Source organism: Myotis yumanensis, unplaced genomic scaffold (genome assembly GCF_028538775.1).
Source record: "Myotis yumanensis isolate MYYU_CA2020_CCGP unplaced genomic scaffold, mMyoYum1.0.hap1 SCAF_8, whole genome shotgun sequence".
Classification (NCBI taxonomy): Eukaryota; Metazoa; Chordata; class Mammalia; order Chiroptera; family Vespertilionidae; genus Myotis; species Myotis yumanensis.
In genome coordinates this window covers 6,893,772-6,911,738 of record NW_027223759.1, presented here as the reverse complement: position 1 = coordinate 6,911,738, position 17,967 = coordinate 6,893,772, and the positions used below count along the sequence as shown (strand labels likewise).

Genomic DNA, 17,967 nt, shown 5'->3' with positions numbered 1-17,967 from the left:
GGCGGGGCATTTGGCTATCCAGCCCTGCCCTTGATCCAGGTGGGAGGGTCTGGTAGTGGGCAGTACTTATTAAAGGATACTTTTGAGAACAGTAACTGGGAAGAATGGGAAAAGAGCAGGTTTGAGCAGAGGAATAAGTAAAGCTGCAATGCTGGCCAGGGATCAGCCTCAGCTAACCACATAGAGAGCTCTTGGGTCAATGGGGAAAAACAGAGACATATGTACCTGATGGGGCTGGTTCGCTGGCCACAGTGGGCATCATAGTGACTGGTCATTATGGTTATTACAGCATTATGGTCGCTGGCTTTCTATATATACAGATAAGTCAACAGTCAACCAATATATATACGGTGCCTCAAAAAATGTATGCACACTGAATAATTATAATGGCAGTATCTATTAAAATACATTTCATTTTCAAAATTGAGCTGTCAGCTGTTAAAGTGTGTATACATTTTAGGGGGAATATATATGAAACCCTGTCATGTGAAAACATGGATGAACCTTGAGCACACTGTGCTAAGTGAAAAAAGCCAATCATAAGTCAAATACTGCATGATTCCACTTATATGAGGTCAGTATCTAAAACAGTCAAACTCTTGCCTGACTGGTGTGGCTCAGTGGTTGAGTGTCAACCTATGTACCAATGGAATGGTGACAGGAGGTCACCATTCCATTCCTGGTCAGGGCACATGCCTGGGTTGTGGGCTTGGTCCCCAGTGGGGGCTGTGCAGGAGGCAGCCAACCAATGATTCTCTCTCATCATTGATGTTTCTATCTCTCTCTCCCTCTCCCTTCCTCACTGAAATCAATAAAAAATGTATTAAAAAAAAAATAGTCAAAGTCTTAGAAGCAAAAAGTAGAATGGTGGTTGCCAGAGAAGGGGGAGAGGAAACGGAAAGTTAATTAACGGACATAATGTTTCAGTTAGGCAAGATGAAAAAGTTCTAGATATCTGTTGTACAACAATGTGCCTATAATCAACAATATTACAGTTAAAAATCTGTTGAGGGTAGCCCTGGCCAGTTTTTCACAATGGTTAGAGTGTCAGCCCTTGCACCGAAGCATCTTGAATTCAATTCCTGGTCAAGGGCATGTGCCTGGGTTTCTGGTTCGCTCCCTATCCTCTGGTCAGGGGGCATGTGCAGGAGGCAATTAGTTGATGCGTCTCTCACATCTATGCTTCTCTCTCTCTGTCCCTCCCTCTTTCCCTTCCGCTCTCTCTGAAAAGCAATGGAAAAATATCCTCTGGTGAGGATTTTTTAAAAATCTATTGAGGGTAGATCTCATATTAAGTATTCTTGCCACAATTAAATAAAAAATGAAAAAAATCCTATTTCCCAATTTTTAAAATAAATTATTTTTGTAACATATACATTCTGAAACAATAAAAGAAAAGACCCATAATCTTAATAATAATAATATTTGTACAATAGAATAGTTCCCTGGGTAATTTTAATTTTATTTTCAGTTTCCTGATTTTTTTGTGTAGAATATGGAAGGCAGACTTTGAAGTCAGACAAACCTGAGTTCAATTCCCACTTATGACTTAAAATTTCTGTCACCTTGAACAAATTCCTCTACTTCTCTGTACATCTTTCACCCATGAGGCAAAGAGTATCTGCCTCACAGGGTTGCTATGATTACAATTAAGCAAGATGACATGTTAAGTGCTAGCACAGATGCCTGGCAAGTGCTCAAAAATTATATTATGAAAATTCCAGTTAGAATTATACCTAGTTTGTTTATCTTTTACCATCATTATTATTTTTCTGTTGAACAAACAGTACAAAACATATTGTTCTGAAACCTGGTCCCATTGTCCCCAATGTCCCTATTTTGGGTCTTTCTCATGTCACAATTTTTTTGCCTATTCCCAACATAATCTCAGCATGAAATTCTTTCTTTACCAATTCTGCTAAACCAGCATCACAGGACTATTTCTGTGGTGCAAAAAAAACAAAAACAAAATTAAAAGAAAAAAATTCTCTCATCCTTCTGATTTAGGTTATGAATAGAGCTCTGACATTTTAAGTACACCAGGTTTGGATGAACCAAGGTTTGGAAACTGTCATCTTAGATCTCAAAACTCTTGTACTTACTTGGGTCTTCAGAAAACAAACTTGGGGGAATGGGCCAGCCAGGGCCTTTGGCCTAGATTCCTAAGTCTGCAAGTTACCAGCCCCATGGCCTTGAACAAGTTTCTTCATCTCTTCCCACTCAATTTTCTTACTGATAACAGGGAAACCGGAGCTTTCAAGGTTAGGATCTGCAAAGCCCATTATCTAGCTTTGCACAGTAGGAAACTGATGACCCACTTGGGTGCTGTAGAAGTAGAGCTTTTAATCATAATTCTTGTACGTAATAAAACAAGTTAAACCTCAGTATAACAAATGCCACTAAATGCCTTGCACATAAATGCAAATACCTACACTTACTACTTTATTGATAGAAGCATTATCAAAAGCTGAGACCATATTCCATGCCATTTACTTCATTTAGATTTCAATTTTACAAGGAAAATATGGGACATAACTTTTTATTTTTTGGAACACAACTTTTTTTTTTTTTTAAATATATTTTATTGATTTTTTACAGAGAAGAAGGGAGAGGAATAGAGAGTTAGAAACATCGATGAGAGAGAAACATCGATCAGCTGCCTCCTGCACATCCCAAACGGGGATGTGCCCGCAACCCAGGTACATGCCCTTGACCGGAATCGAACCTGGGACCTTTCAGTCCGCAGGCCGACGCTCTATCCACTGAGCCAAACCGGTTTCGGCGGGAACACAACTTTTTTTTTTATAATATGTTTTTATTGATATCAGAGAGGAAGGGAGAGGGAGAAAGACAGAAACATCCATGGTGAGAGAGAATCATGGATCGGCTGCCTCCTGCACATCCCTCACTGGGGATGGAGCCTGCCACCCCGGCATGTGCCCTGACCGGGACTCGAACCCCGACCTCCTGGTTCCTAGGTTGACGCTCAACCACTGAGCTACACCAGCCAGGCTGGGACACAACTTTTAAGACATGATCAGAATAGTTTATAAGAAACTCAAATAAATTTGATCACCAACACAGAAATATCTCATAGCTGATTTTAGGGGGTGGTATTCAACTCGAGTAGGATTGTCTGGGTTCACATCTTAGTTCTCCCTAGCCGCTAGAGCTAAATCAAGCTATTTATCCAGTTCTGTGACTCAGTTTCCTATTTGTTGAATTCAACAAACTATGTATTAGATACCTACTAATTGCCAGACATTTACACACACACACACACCCTTCCCATGCCACAGTGGTTACCACCAGGATTGAAATGTGTATTGAGTGCTTAGAATTAGCTGACAAAAGTAGCAGAGTCCAGAGAGGATGAAGTTTCAGACAGTAGCAGCTGGAGGTTGACTACTTAAATCCAATTCCTGGCTTTGCCACTTCCTGCTAGGTGATGTTGGCTATCACTGAACCCCTGTGCCCCACCTTCCTCATGGACAAGCGGAGAGTGATAGTAGCCTAGCTCATAGGGTTGTTGAAAAATTAAACCAATTGATATATGCAGAGTACCTGCAACAGAAGCCAGAACCTAGAAAATGATCCTGATGTGTTAACTGTAATTTTTATCACACTGTGCCTATCCCGGCATATAGAAGGCACTTAGCCAATGGTTGCTATCATACACCTTGCCTTGGATTTTTTTGGTCAAGTAAATTATATGGTAGTATTAACATTTTTTTCTTTTAATCTTTATTGTTGAAAGTATTACATAGGTCCTCCTGTTCCCCCCATTAACCTCTTCCAGCCAGCTCCCGTTCTCCCCTGCCCCCTCCTGTATTAACATTTAAAAAATGGAAATGTTCATCAAATTTTTCTAAATATAAAACTTAAAAATATAACACTAGATTCCACAAATGATTATAGTTCAATATAAGCTTGTTATAGTTAGGTTGCTAGTTGATTTAAAAAAAAATTTGTTGCCCTGACCGGTTTGGCCTGCGCACTGAAGGGTCCCGGGTTCAATTCTGGTCAGGGGCACGTACCTTGGTTGCAGGCACATCCCCAGTAGGAGGTGTGCAGGAGGCAGCTGATCGGTTTCTCTCTCATCGGTATTTCTAACTCTCTATCCCTCTCCCTTCCTCTCTGTAAAAAATCAATAAAATATATTAAAAAAAATTTTTGTTGTTTTACAAAGGGAAACATTGATTTGTTATTCCACTTATTTGTATATTCATCTGCTACTTCTTGCATGTGCCCTGACCCAGGATTAAACCAGCAACCTTGGCATATAAGGACCATGACTCTCACCAAGCGAGCTCTCTGGCCAAGGCTTGTTGACTTCACCTTTTAAAAATGTTTTTTAGACATTTTCATGGTTCAGCCTCTCCCAGGAGTGAAATTTTATGCCACTCAGTCTGGAATTTCCTAACCAACACCAGTGAGGGATGAAGCTCTAGACCTGGACCATAAATGCCCCTATATGCTTCTCTATGCAGTGGCTCCAACCGTCCCAGGACAATTGGGCTAGTAGGTAGTCTGGGACGCTAAGTGATTGTGTGCAGCAGTGCCCTCCCCAGCTCACCTCACTAGACCCTAACGTTGTAAAATATAAACGGAGGTACTTTTAGAAGTGGAAGCTGTCACCCCAGCGGAACTGCCTTGCAAGTCTCACTCTTCAACCCTTTAAAGTTCCAAGTGGGCAAATTAACCTTTGTACTGGGCCCAGAGCAGTTTTTCTTCCAAACTGTTTGCAAAGCTCCCAAAAAGCAGACATCATACCCCATGAACATTCTTTACAATTAGCATCACTATTAGCTTACCTGCACCTGCGGAAATCCCTTCCTTCTGTTCAATTATTCACCTTCTTTTGGAACACCATTTGGGTTTCTGTCTGAATGGGTGTACAGCAGCTTTGTGAACAGAAGAGTGGTTCTATGGCAAATCTCACAGGGTGATCTGATCATAAAACCCTAACTGGGCAGGTCATGGTGGGTAGTCACACCCCAGGCATAGAATAGGAAAAAGGCCCATCTTTGCCTAAGCAAGCCCTGTCTTGTATCTGTGAATCTAAATAGATCAACACACCTTTGAAATGCTTCTTTTCAAACTCTCTTCTAAAGACAACCACCCGCAAGGCCAGTCTTAACTATTCTGTAATCCAATCCCCATCTTGCCTTCTCCCACCTTCATGTAATCTTCCTTACTCTCCAATGCATTAAAAAAAACCCTGCAAACTACCATTCTGGGATTATCAACTCTTATAGGTTTGGATGTTTTTTATGTCAATGGATTCTGTTCTTTTGCATCTCAAATAAGTGCCTATTGCCTCTCAAAGAAAATGTAACTGTAAATTCATGGCTTTGTATCAGTATCAAATATTTATGTACTAAGGCTAAATTAAATGTGAAAACTGAAAGCCTTGTTTTCCAGAATTCTCTGCAGGTTACTTAAGGAAAAAAGCATAAACTAGAGAACCCTAAAACCATTTATTCATATATTTTTATTTAGAAATGTTTATATCAGTACAGTGAAACTAAATTTTAAGAGACACTGGATGTCATCAGTTTGGATATCATTAGTTTATTATAAAAGAGACACGGAAATTATTTACATGATGAAAGATTTCAGAACTTCAATGGAATGGGCAGCTTCACATGATGCCATTTCAATAGTGATTTATTTCAGTCTACATACTTCCCAAGAATGTCACCATCTCTAAATAAGAAATAGTCCTGCAAATAGAGAAACCATTAGTTAAGAAAAAAAAAAAAGCAAACATGTAACTTTTTTAAATTACTAAGATTTTAAGAAAATACATTAAGTTTACACACCTTGTCGTCTATAACTACTTTGGTGCCTCCATATTCTGGAAGAAGAACTTTATCTCCAACTTTCACGCTAACAGGTTGAACCTCTCCACCCTTCAGAAAATAAGGATATGTATTAGCAAAGACATCTAGCTCACAAACATTCACACCTAACTGGGGTTAATCAAATGTGCTCACTCAAGCCAAGTGTTGAAAAAGGACTTGGTAGTGAAGTGATATGGTATCTACAACCCTAGTTCTTCACTCCAAGGTATCACTGGAGAGTTAGTTACATTTTGAAACAATGCCCACAGGGTGGCTTAAACTAAAACCTGACTTCAGTGTAAAAGTTCAAGAAGTTATACAGGGAAAAAGCTAACTTGAGCTAATTTTTTAAAGGTTAAATATTAACATAACCTATGGACTGGACCGTTTTAAATAAGCCAGTTTTTAAAACCATGTGCACACGGTCATGTTTAACTCAGCATTCAAAAATGTAAGAAAAACGTCCTGAGTTGGAACAGACTGCTTTTGGGATTCGATTTCCTTTTCTCAAAAACAGATCTGGAGAGAAACAGGGACTGAAGCGCAGGGCTCGCTTCCTACAGGCTTCCTACTCCTGGCTCCTTGCTAGAACTTTCTTACAGGCAACTTGCAACAATGCAACTCCCATATCTGACCCCAAGGGCATTATCTGTGTATTCAGGGTGACACTTGGAGAGGCTGAGCTCTAACCAGTTACCTGGAGGATACCTGGAAGGCACAGAGCAACCTCTTAGCTTCACAGGTAAGCCAAGGAGGTAAAAGGTGGTGGGGGGTCAGGTAGGGCAGCCTCAGAGTTAGAGGGAGTAGCCCGATTCTTAAAGGCCCGCCTTCCGCAATAGCAAAGCTTAATTCTGTTTTCATCTTCTCCGACTCTCCGCGTAAAAACGAGCAACTTCATTTTACGATCATTTTCATTAAAGAGCCAGAGCAGACGGGACGGAACTAAGGAAACGACCCCAGCTACTTAAAGGGCTACTTTTAATAACAACCAAGGATTTATTTTCCCTTCCACTTCACACACACACACCCTAGCTGCAACTTAGCTCCGGTTTACCTTTCCCTTGGAGCCGGACCCCACGGCGACGACGGTGGCCTGCAGCACCTTCCCCTGGGCCTTCTCCGGCAGCATGATGCCCCCCTTGGTGACGGTCTCCGCGGCGCTCCTCTCCACCAGCACGCGGTCGAAGAGGGGGAGGAACTTCCGAAAGGCCTGTCCTGCCTGCGGGAGGGAAAGGCCCGGGTGGGAACAGCGGCCGTGGCCATGCCGTGCACAGGCCATGCCTCGGCGAACGGGACGGAGATCGCAGCTCGGACTGCTCGGTCGGGAGACCTGCGGACGGCCCCGCGCACATGCCCAGGTCCTGCCCCGTCCCCTCCGGAGGGTCGTCAGCCAGACGGGCTTCCAAAGGCGACCTGCGTCCATCCCAAGGTCAAGCATTTCCCTCCCTCAGGGCATTCTCAGCAGACACTCAAGTCCACCGCTCCGCCCAGGGCCACGCTTCCTGCCCGACATCGCCCGTCCACCGAGGCCCTGCCGGGGACAGCGGGTGGACGGCCGCACGCGCGTCCCGACTCCCGCCCCCCGGCCCCACGCCCGCTGCACACGCGCGTGCCCAGAGCCCGCGGCGGAGGAAAGAGTCGGGGGGCCCGGCGTCCCCAGGTGTCGGGCCGGTGCGGGCCCCTGAGCGACTCCTGCCCCTGCCAACGAGAACCGGCCGGGGGGTCCCCGCCCCCGGGCCGACCGGTGCCCACGCGGGGCTCACCATGACTCCGGCCGCCGCCACCCGTGCTCCGCTGTCGCGCCGCGGCCGCCAGGAGAGAGCCGCAGTCGCCGCTGGCCACGTGAACCCGGGGCTGCCCAGCGCGCAGGCGCCCGCCCCGCGCCCCGCCCCCCGGAGGGCGGCAGCCGCGCCGCGCGCCGCGATTGGCCCCGAGGCCTCGGCACCGCCCACTTCCGCCCCGACCGGGAGGCGGGCGGAAAGCGGAGCTCTTTCTAGGCTTTTCCAGGCCGCCTGCCCGGGAGAAAGTCCGCTCCCCGCGCCCCCTCCCGGAAGTGACGCCACTTAACCCTTGACCTACAGGGCGCACGGCCCCTTCCGGAAAGTTCTAGAACCGAGCGCCGCCCCGGAACTAGCCTAAGTTGGCCGGGAAGGCTGGGGCCGCCGGCCGGGCCCCGCGCGGGTAGGGAGGGGCGGGGCCTGCGCGCCGCGGTGCCGATTGCCGGGCCGGGGCCGACGGGGGGGTGTGGGGGCGGCGCCGGCGCACGCGTGGCCGCGGGGCGGGGAGCCTGGCGGGAGGGGCCCAGCTCATTGCCGTGTGCGCCCTGCACTCTGTCCCTCACTCGCCGCCGACGGCCCGCCTCGCCGCCCGCACGCCCTGCCGCTGCCCCGCAGGTACGCGGCCGCCCGCGCCGCCCCTCCCCGGCGCCCGGGACCCCGGAGCGGCCCTCCCCCTGCTGCGATGGGGCCGGGGCCGGTCGGCCCGGGCGAGCCTGGGATTCCCCCCGGCGCCGCAGGCCCAGATCGGCCGGCCCAGGCCTCCCGGGTCGGGTCCATGCGGTGCCCGTCACGTGCGGCGTGGGTCGCTCGCCGGGCAGGCGCGGGAGGGAGGGCTGGCCTGGAGCGCGTGGGGGTCCGGGGGGGTGCACCCCTAGGGCCTCCCGATGCAGCCCCCGGCAGGCCGGCTGCGGGGCTGCGGGGAGAGGGGTCGCAGCCGCGTGGGGACTTCCTCGGGCCCCGCGGGCTGGGCGGGGTGCGGCGCCTGCACCCTTGACCTTGCTCGGGGCGTTGGGATGGGGAGACACGTGGGGCCGCTCGGAGTGGGTCGGGCCGAGCAGCCAGGGCAGCGGCCTAGCCGGCGGCCCTGGGGACACATTTTGCTCAGGTTTTTGCAGAGTCGGGGATATTTTTACTCCGCTGACTCCCGAGTTCATGACCTCCTTTCCCGCGGACTCGGGGTCTCGGGGGCGCGTTGGAGGGGTTGGCTCTCACGGCCGTTTCAGCAGCGGAAGATGAACGCGCTTTCGCTAGCAGCGGCGGGGGCAGGGCCCTGGCTGGCAGACGGCTGCCCGGTGCCGGTGCTGCAGGCCAGGCCTGCGGGGGCCCGGGCATCGGGGCTGGCCCAGGTCAGCCCGGTTCACGTCCGCGGTTTGTTCTGTGGCGCGGGTGTGGATGTACCGCTGACATGCCTGTCTCCTCCGCTCCCCAGAAATGCTTCGATTGCACACAGTCCTTCGCCAGATGAGGCCCGTGTCCAGGGCGCTGGCTCCTCATCTCACTCGGGCTTATGCCAAAGATGTAAAATTCGGTGCCGAGGCTCGAGCCTTAATGCTTCAAGGTGTCGACCTTTTAGCCGATGCTGTAGCCGTTACTATGGGGCCAAAGGTATCAGTATTCTTATTTTATTGCCATTGATAGTACTGCTAGTTAATTCATATTTTACTGATGGCAGATAGTCACGCTGAACTTGGACAGTATATGAGTGTCCACTTTTGAGAGAACCCAATTTACATGTAAGGTCCACATTATTGGTTATTTTTTTTTCTTTTCCTTATATGTGATAGTCTTAAAACTTAAATTTAAGAAATTTAAGAAATTTCATTTTGTATAATATGTGATGTAATCCATTGGTAACTCAGCTTAAGATGGATTCTTAAACTCCAGGTAGGGTTCACCTTGCTTGCCAGCTTTTGTTAAATTTTGGATTGTATCCCAGTAAATAGCAAACATAGAGGGAAGGATGGTACTTATCTCCTATAATACCTAAATACGTTCGTGAAGGTTCTAGTTTTACCTACTTTTTTCTGCTGTCCCTTCTGTTCCAAAGCACATTTAAAAATTTGTCTCGCTTAACGTGAGACTGGTGAGTGAGTGGTAATAAATTGAAGAGGCCTTTGAAGGTTGTGCACAGTGGAGTGATGGTTCATTTTAGTTTGAAAACAATTCAAATATCAAAGTGATCCAAACTGTATAAATGAGGCATTGGAAAGGAGACATATGTAATACTTTAAACAATAAAAAATTAAGAAAAAAAGTAAGGCATTGGCATGCCTCCCAAATAGCAGCTTTGGTTCAAACGAAAAGCTGCCATTACTCTGCACCATACTTGAGAAATATTTAATGTTCAGTGGCCCTGCAAGAGTGCATTGTGCTTGCCTTGCAGTTAATATTTTAGTAACTACACTTTAAAGCAAGTTAAAAGTAAGTTTTCACATGACTTTCAAGGTAGCAGTCACTGGGGAAAACTTGAAGTATAAGTAACGTGAAGAATTTCATTATATTTTTAGAGTTTTTATGAGTTTATTTGAGCATAACTGATTATAGTTGCCAGGAAGATCTCAAATGCTCCTGTTTTATAACATCCTTTAGTCTCTAGGATTTTTATCTTCTAGAATACCTTATCGAAAGTTATGCACTTGACAACAATGAGGTGTTTTTCTGTAAACTAAGTTCATTGATGAACTTGCCCTTGAGGTTTATGCTTCAGATCTGATAATATGTTGAGGCTTTCAAGTGTGTGGTTCTGTAACTTTTCCCCCTTCTTTTTCCCTCTGCAATTACAGGGAAGAACAGTGATTATTGAACAGAGCTGGGGAAGTCCCAAAGTAACAAAAGATGGTGTGACCGTTGCAAAGTCCATCGACTTGAAAGATAAATATAAAAATATTGGCGCTAGACTTGTTCAAGATGTTGCCAATAATACAAATGAAGAGGCTGGGGATGGCACCACCACGGCTACTGTGCTGGCACGCTCCATTGCCAAGGAAGGCTTTGAGAAGATCAGCAAAGGTGCTAATCCAGTGGAAATCAGGAGAGGTAGGAATGCCTCTGCATTGTCAGGCATTGTTTTAAACTGTCCATTGAATTAGAAAGTTGATTCTTATTTCTCTTCCTAAAAATTCTCATGCTGATTATTCCTTTAGCAAATAGTGATTGAATGCCTGGCTGTGTGGTGAGCACTGTGCAAGGTGTTAAGGAGGAAAATGAGACATTTCCTAAGACATTTTCTGTAGTCAGTCTCCCCAACACCCTGAAAGCTAATATTTTTAGTGGAAGATACAGTATGTACTGTGCACCTTGAAAACAGTCAACTTCTGGGGATTAGAGCAGAGAGAGATTGTACAGTTCTGATGCTTTACCTTAGTAAGTAGGGCCTAATAAGCAGCTAAGTCGCCCAGGATGTCACAGATTTTTTAAAAGCAGATTTTTACTTCTCTCTCTCCTTTTTTTTTTTTTTTAATTGATTTTAGAGAGAGAGAAACATGGATTTTGTTGTTCCACTTATTTATGCATTCATTGGCTGCTTGTGTGTGCCCTGATCAGGAAATGAACCCACAACCTTGGCCTTCAGTCTAAGCAACTGAGATGCCTCTGAACAACACATACTTTGTTATTGGCCTGCATTTTGGTTATTATTGCTTGTTTCAGGAAGCTAGACCACTGTTTGTTATTTATTTAATTTTAGTCCTCACTAGAGGAGTGGGGATATTTTTTCATTGATTTTTTTTTTTTTAGAGAGAGTGTATGGGATGCGGGGGGGATCCATGTGACAGACACATCATTTGATTGCTTTCCACACGTGCCCCTTCCAGAGGCACATTGGATTGGGAATGATTTATACAGAATGAGTTGAATGGTTAGATTTTTGCAAATTGTACACCTCAATTCTTTTAGTCTAATTTTCAAAATATTTTGGCATTGTGGGACTTGATTAAAGTTCCTGTTTCAGTGCATGCCATCCAGCTCCATATGATTTGGAAAAATTCTGGCATAGAAGCAGTGTGTAAGCTGTTCAGGCATGAAAACATTTATATAAATCAAAATTTTTATGTGACATGTAGACATGAGAGAATAAGTATTGTAATGATGTTTATTCTTGACCCAGGTGTGATGTTAGCTGTTGATGCTGTGATTTCTGAACTTAAGAAGCAATCTAAACCTGTGACAACCCCTGAAGAAATAGCTCAGGTAGGGATTTTTCATAATATTTTGTGGTAAAGTAAAAAAATTTAATAACATTTCATGGAAATCATACACCAATTTCAGAATAACAGTACTATTCAATCACCTACATTGGAAGCATTTTTCTTATTGAATGCTTGCTAAAATATTTAAAAATAATTCAGTGATCATGACACGAGTTTTAATGGGCTGCTATTTTTATTTCTGCATGCTATAAGACTTATTTGTATGTATGTGGTAGTATTGCCATGTTTGCCAAAGGAAAACAAAATAATGGGGTCAGCCTCTTTAATTCACTGTTTTTGTTTAAAAGAGTAATTGCATGTTTCATGTCTTTTGAAAATAATGTAGCCAAATAATAAGTTGAAAACATAAAGCCCCCTTCTTCTGTTGTCCCCTCCCCCCATGGATGTATCCATTTGGAAGTTACTAGGAAAAGGAGGGGAGTTGATGGAGAACACTAGCCTTACCTTGTAATTTGGAAAGGTAACTTGATTGTTTCAGGTTGCTACAATTTCTGCAAATGGAGACAAAGAAATTGGCAACATAATTTCTGACGCAATGAAAAAGGTTGGAAGGAAAGGCGTCATCACTGTGAAGGCAAGTGTGTTTTCCATGGTAGCCTGAAATGAGATGTCAGCACAAAATTCTGTCTGTATGTTTCTAAGAGTATATTCTATTTTATTCCTTCATGTGTACTGTCAGCACCTGTATAGAATAGAGTACTTAACTCTGCTTTGTGTGAATTACTGGCCTTTGCTGTGAGGAATGAATCCATCCTGACATAAGTGATACTGTCTTCTAGTTGTAAAAGTTAATTCAGATAAGCTTTCTGAGAATGTTTTCAGCAGTAGAGTAGGATGCCATGGGGCATTTACATACTCCTACCTGGATCCCTCAAGTAAGACAAGTGGGGTCAACTTGTTAATCTGCTCTGTAGGTACAGTTTTTGTTGTTTCTTTAATGAAATTCATACAGCTAACTCTTTGATTCTTTTCATAGGATGGAAAAACCCTGAATGATGAATTAGAAATTATTGAAGGCATGAAGTTTGATCGAGGTTATATTTCTCCATACTTTATTAATACAGCAAAAGGTAAGAGCAAGTCAATGACTGAAATATTTTAAAAATATGTTGTTTGCTGTGTGTCAGAATGTTGGCACTAGTTGGTGTCATGTCTCTGAAAACAAATATGTACCAAAAGTTAAAGAGTATAAGAAATAGAGGAAAAATGTGAACTTATTGGTGACTTTTACTAGTAAAGTATACTAGAACTTTGATTTATCGCTTTTTCCGTTACATACATTTCAGTCGTTTTCAGAATATTAAAGTTCTAAAGTTGGTTTGAAATGTTCATTGTTTTGCAGGTCAGAAATGTGAATTCCAAGATGCATACGTTCTGTTGAGTGAAAAGAAAATTTCTAGTGTTCAGTCCATCGTACCTGCTCTTGAAATTGCCAATGCTCACCGCAAGCCCCTGGTCATAATTGCTGAAGATGTTGATGGAGAAGCTCTCAGTACACTCGTTTTGAATAGGTAATAGTAGTGATATTTGGTTTACTTTTCTAGATGAATAATTTATATTGATATTAGGAATCTCCATTATGTGCCTCCACCCAGAGTTCTGTGTAATACAGGTGTGCTTCATGGACCCTCAGTCCAGTTATAATGGCGGTGTATTTTTTAATTGGGCCTCAAAGTCCTTAATATGTTGTGCAACTTTCTCATAGCCTAATTTTGTATGTGGTATCTTTCTATTTTTATAAGTGTTTACAGTTATTTTGTAGGTAAATGATTAAATTTTGTTTTCATTTTTTTTAAAGAAAGATTTTTCAGGAAAACTATGTTTACAATTATAGTTTTGCATGGGAAAAGATCAGTAAACAACTGCCGTACCAAAAGTTTCAGATCTAAGTGTACTCAGCAGTGTTTTACATAATCTGTTAAAAGAAAATTCATATATATGCATACATATATACATATATAATGTTTTTTATTGATTTTTAGAGAGAGGGAAAGAGAAACATTGATGAGAGGCTGCCTCCTGCATGCTCCCTACTTGGGATTGAGCCTGCAGCCTGGCCATGTGCCCTGATTGGGAATCGAACCAGCAACCTCTTGGTGCATGGGACGATGCTCAAGCAACTAAGCCACACTGTCCAAGGCAAAAGAAAATTTTAATTAGTGAATAGTCTGAACCAGAAATAGGCACTCAACCTAATTAAGTGAGGTCTATTCACTTAATTTTTAAAATCTATAATGCATTACTTTTGACTTTAAGACAGGTAATGTTAATGCTGTAAATAGAATCTTAGGGCATTACTAAACTATGTACTCTTAATGTAAGAATTGAGGTATATCAGAAGTAAGGTTTTCCAATTTTATTTTAATGGAAATGCACAAATGAAATAGGTATGTATGCATTAGAGATTACACACCTTGACCTGATCCAAAAGCCTTAGAGATTGTGGAATTTGAAACTAACATAAAAACAAAAACAATAGGCTTACAGAGTTTCCATTGGGCCATTTTATTGGTAGCTGAAAAGTTGGATGTCTTATTTACTTGCCATATCATTAAAGCTTATCCACTCTGATTTTTATTTGACTTTTTAGTAAAATAGACCAGCTGTCTTGAAGTTTGTGTATTCCTTTTGTTTCTCAATCTGGTCTCAAGGGAACATTTCTTTGATTGTATATTCTAAGTATTCATTACCTGCTCAAATTGCTATTAGCAACATTGACATTTAAAAAGGCACTAAATTAAGAACACTGCTTGCTCAAACTTTAATAGCAACCTAATCTAATACTATATGGAACCCATGGGATAAGTGCTGATTAGATGACCCTCAAATTTAATAATTCTCATTTTTCAGTCTGTGAAATAGTTACCTTTTGTTTTTAACTTAACTTATTAATTACTGTTCCTAACAGGCTAAAAGTTGGTCTTCAGGTTGTAGCAGTCAAAGCTCCAGGTTTTGGAGACAATAGGAAGAACCAGCTTAAAGACATGGCTATTGCTACTGGTGGTGCCGTAAGTAACATAAATGTGGTGTGGTTTACGGAATGTTACTTATACTTCCAGGTCTAAAGTTAATATGTAGAATTTACACTTTTTACAATCACAGAACTGCCAACTGAACTGCTTACTTAATCTCTGTTTCTGTTGCATGTCTGGGAGGTGGAGGCTGGGTTAAGCTGTGCCACATTCCCTTCTCTACCTTATTGACTAATCTGTTTTTAAGAATATAGTAAAAAGACAGGGGACTTAAGAGTTAGTTCTGGTTCCACCAAAAGTGTGACCTTGGATGAATTTCCTGAGTTTATGCTTTTCTCATATAAAGCTCAAATATTGAGGGTTAAGTGAGAAGTTGGAAATGCAATGGAAGACTCTACTCAGTGGTCTGAAAATCTCACATTTCAAATAAATAACAGTAAAACAAGATTTTTTGTTTTGTTCATTAAGACACTGCATGCTGTGTTATTAATAAACATTTAGTATAATGGAAAAACCATCACTGAGACTTGCTCCTTTTTTAATGTTTTTGTTAGGTGTTTGGAGAAGAAGGTTTGACTCTCAACCTAGAAGACATTCAGCCTCATGACTTAGGAAAAGTTGGAGAGGTCATTGTGACCAAAGATGATGCCATGCTCTTGAAAGGAAAAGGTGACAAGGCTCAGATTGAAAAACGTATTCAAGAAATTATCGAGCAGTTAGATACCACAACTAGTGAATATGAAAAGGAAAAACTAAATGAACGCCTGGCCAAACTCTCAGATGGGGTAGCTGTGCTCAAGGTAAGAGTTCATGCTTGACTTCTTGGGCTCTTGTTCAGGGGATTAGCTTCCTCATGGAGATATTTATTATTTAAGCTTTTAAGTAAATTAGGTGCTAATGACTCTTGGCTGTCAGCATCTTGAGTCAGAGAAGCCATACTAACGGGACTGATTTTAATCTTCAGGTTGGTGGGACAAGTGATGTGGAAGTGAATGAAAAGAAAGACAGAGTCACAGATGCCCTCAATGCTACCCGAGCTGCCGTGGAGGAAGGCATTGTTCTGGGAGGGGGCTGTGCCCTGCTTCGGTGCATTCCAGCCTTGGACTCATTAACTCCAACTAATGAAGATCAAAAAATTGGTAAAAAAGTTAACTTACAAATGAGTTTATTTGCAGCTTGTTTTCAGTCTTTCTGTTAGAATAATGTTGCCCACTAAATGGGACAGTAAATCACAAAGCAGTTTCCAGAATAACAAAAGTACAATAGCACTGATGTCGAGAGATGAAGATGCATCATCATTTTCAGGGGAAATGATTTGGCCTGTAGTGTATTCCAATTGTAATTTTCCTATGTCAGTACTCTCACAAGTTGAATTCTGTTGTAATATTTATAAAAGAAAGAAAGAAGGTGGCTAAAATTTGTTTTCTTTATAGGTATAGAAATTATTAAGAAAGCACTAAAAATTCCTGCAATGACCATTGCTAAGAATGCAGGTGTTGAGGGATCGTTGATAGTTGAGAAAATTTTGCAAGGTTCCTCAGAAATTGGTTATGACGCCATGCTTGGAGAATTTGTGAATATGGTGGAAAAAGGAATCATTGATCCAACTAAGGTAAGTAGTTGACCACTTTCTAAAGTCTTTTAATAAGTCCTCTGTTTTAATTTTTTACTAAGTAAAAAGTGATATTTTATCAAACTCTCTCCCTAGGTTGTAAGAACCGCTTTACTGGATGCTGCTGGCGTGGCCTCTCTGTTAACAACAGCAGAAGTTGTGGTCACAGAACTTCCCAAAGAGGAGAAGGACCCCGGGATGGGTGGGATGGGCGGCATGGGAGGAGGGATGGGAGGCGGCATGTTCTAGCCCGGAAGAGTGCTTTACCATCATCACTGAGGACTGAGAGGGAGCTCAGGGCATCTCCTCACCTATAACTTCAGAGAAGTCAGTTGAAGGAAGTGACTGAAGAAAAGGCTGGCTGATGTTCAAGAAAATCACTCTAACCATCAGTTACTGGTTTCAGTTGACAACATACAATGGTTTACTGCTGTCATTGTCCATGCCTACAGATAATTTATTTTGTATTTTTGAATAAAAATACATTTGTACATTCCTGATAAGTGCAAGAGCCATGTACCAATGTACTGCTTTCAACGTAAATCACTGAGGCATTTTTACTACTATTCTGTTAAAATCAGGATTTTAGTGCTTGCCATCACCTGATGAGAAGTGAAGAAGCAGCCTTTCTGTGGAGAGTAAGAATAATTGTGTACAAAGTAGAGAAATACCAATTATGTGACCTTTGTGTAATAAAATTTGTTTAAAGTTAATTGAATTTTTATTTTCATCTGGGTCAGGGACTAGCCTAGTCTGTCTTGGAGCTGTAGCACCTGATGTGCTCTAGGTGGGAAGGAACTCCTCAGTAAGGCCCTGGGCCTGCTGTGTAATCTGGTGTAAGCTAGGCACTGAGGCAAACATTTCCGCTGTCCTTATCCTGTATACATAGCTTGGGCGGAAATGGAAAAATACAATCCACCACAGGTCAAAAGTCTAAGTCACTTAAAATCCTGCACTTAAAAATAATTTTGCAGCTAGTTGATTAGAAGAAACGGAATGGGAAGTACTTGAGATTTCTAGTTGCTGTTAGAATGACTGGAGCCTAAAGAGATTAACAAGAGAAAAAAGTAAGTGCTGGGCCTGAATGCTTATTACTTTAACCCTCTGAACAATCTTGGATTAAGGAACACTTGCTAAACTCTTGCTACAATTATGTACAAGCCAGGTTGACAACTGCAGGGTTGGCTTATTAAGAGTTCTGAGTTGGCTTCTCTGGAAAAATTACCTTTCCCCTCTTTGTGAGGATGGCCGATGTAGCTGCAAACTTCATGTCCTCACTCAACTAGGCAAAAGCCAAGGACATTTCCACAGAGAAAAATCTTACCGGTTTCATCTCAGTAGCATCTCCCCACCCCAATTCCACTCACCAGGTGCCACTTCAAGAAGAAAGGGGTCTTGCTTCCCTGTTATGATGCAAAAAGTATAGCTGCCCGGTTGTAGGTCCACTGTCACAGCCTCTAGACTGGACTAGATGGAGCACCCAGGGGCATGGATATTGGAGCCAGAAGGCTTGGGTTTATATCCTGTCTTGACACTGTGACTTGGGTTCTG

At 43.1% G+C, this 17,967-nt stretch overlaps 2 protein-coding genes across 4 annotated transcripts in view; one reads left to right on the top strand and one right to left on the bottom strand.

Annotated features, from left to right (window-relative positions):
- LOC139014890 (MOB-like protein phocein) overlaps positions 1-7,804 on the bottom strand; it is a 41,068-nt gene extending 33,264 nt beyond the window's left edge. Inside the window, exons 1-5 of one of the 3 annotated variants that reach the window (XM_070421769.1) lie at positions 7,661-7,804; positions 7,610-7,629; positions 6,901-7,065; positions 5,826-5,915; positions 5,476-5,726 (exon numbers count right to left, since the gene is read on the bottom strand). In XM_070421769.1, coding sequence (XP_070277870.1) covers positions 5,676-5,726; positions 5,826-5,915; positions 6,901-7,065; positions 7,610-7,612 — 309 coding nt within the window. In that variant the 5' untranslated portion in view covers positions 7,613-7,629; positions 7,661-7,804 and the 3' untranslated portion in view covers positions 5,476-5,675. Of the gene's footprint in view, positions 1-5,475; positions 5,727-5,825; positions 5,916-6,900; positions 7,066-7,609 lie in introns of those variants that run through there. The other 2 variants (XM_070421767.1, XM_070421770.1) reach the window with 2 other exon arrangements.
- Positions 7,805-8,144: 340 nt separating this feature from the next.
- Positions 8,145-17,129, top strand: HSPD1 (heat shock protein family D (Hsp60) member 1). Its single transcript, XM_070421764.1, has 12 exons — positions 8,145-8,239; positions 9,054-9,229; positions 10,408-10,660; positions 11,730-11,812; positions 12,311-12,406; positions 12,809-12,902; positions 13,175-13,343; positions 14,741-14,840; positions 15,359-15,604; positions 15,769-15,943; positions 16,238-16,416; positions 16,513-17,129. Exons 2-12 carry the CDS (start codon positions 9,056-9,058, stop codon positions 16,663-16,665), a joined length of 1,722 nt encoding a protein of 573 aa, XP_070277865.1. The 5' UTR covers positions 8,145-8,239; positions 9,054-9,055; the 3' UTR covers positions 16,666-17,129.
- The last annotated feature ends 838 nt before the right edge of the window (positions 17,130-17,967 follow it).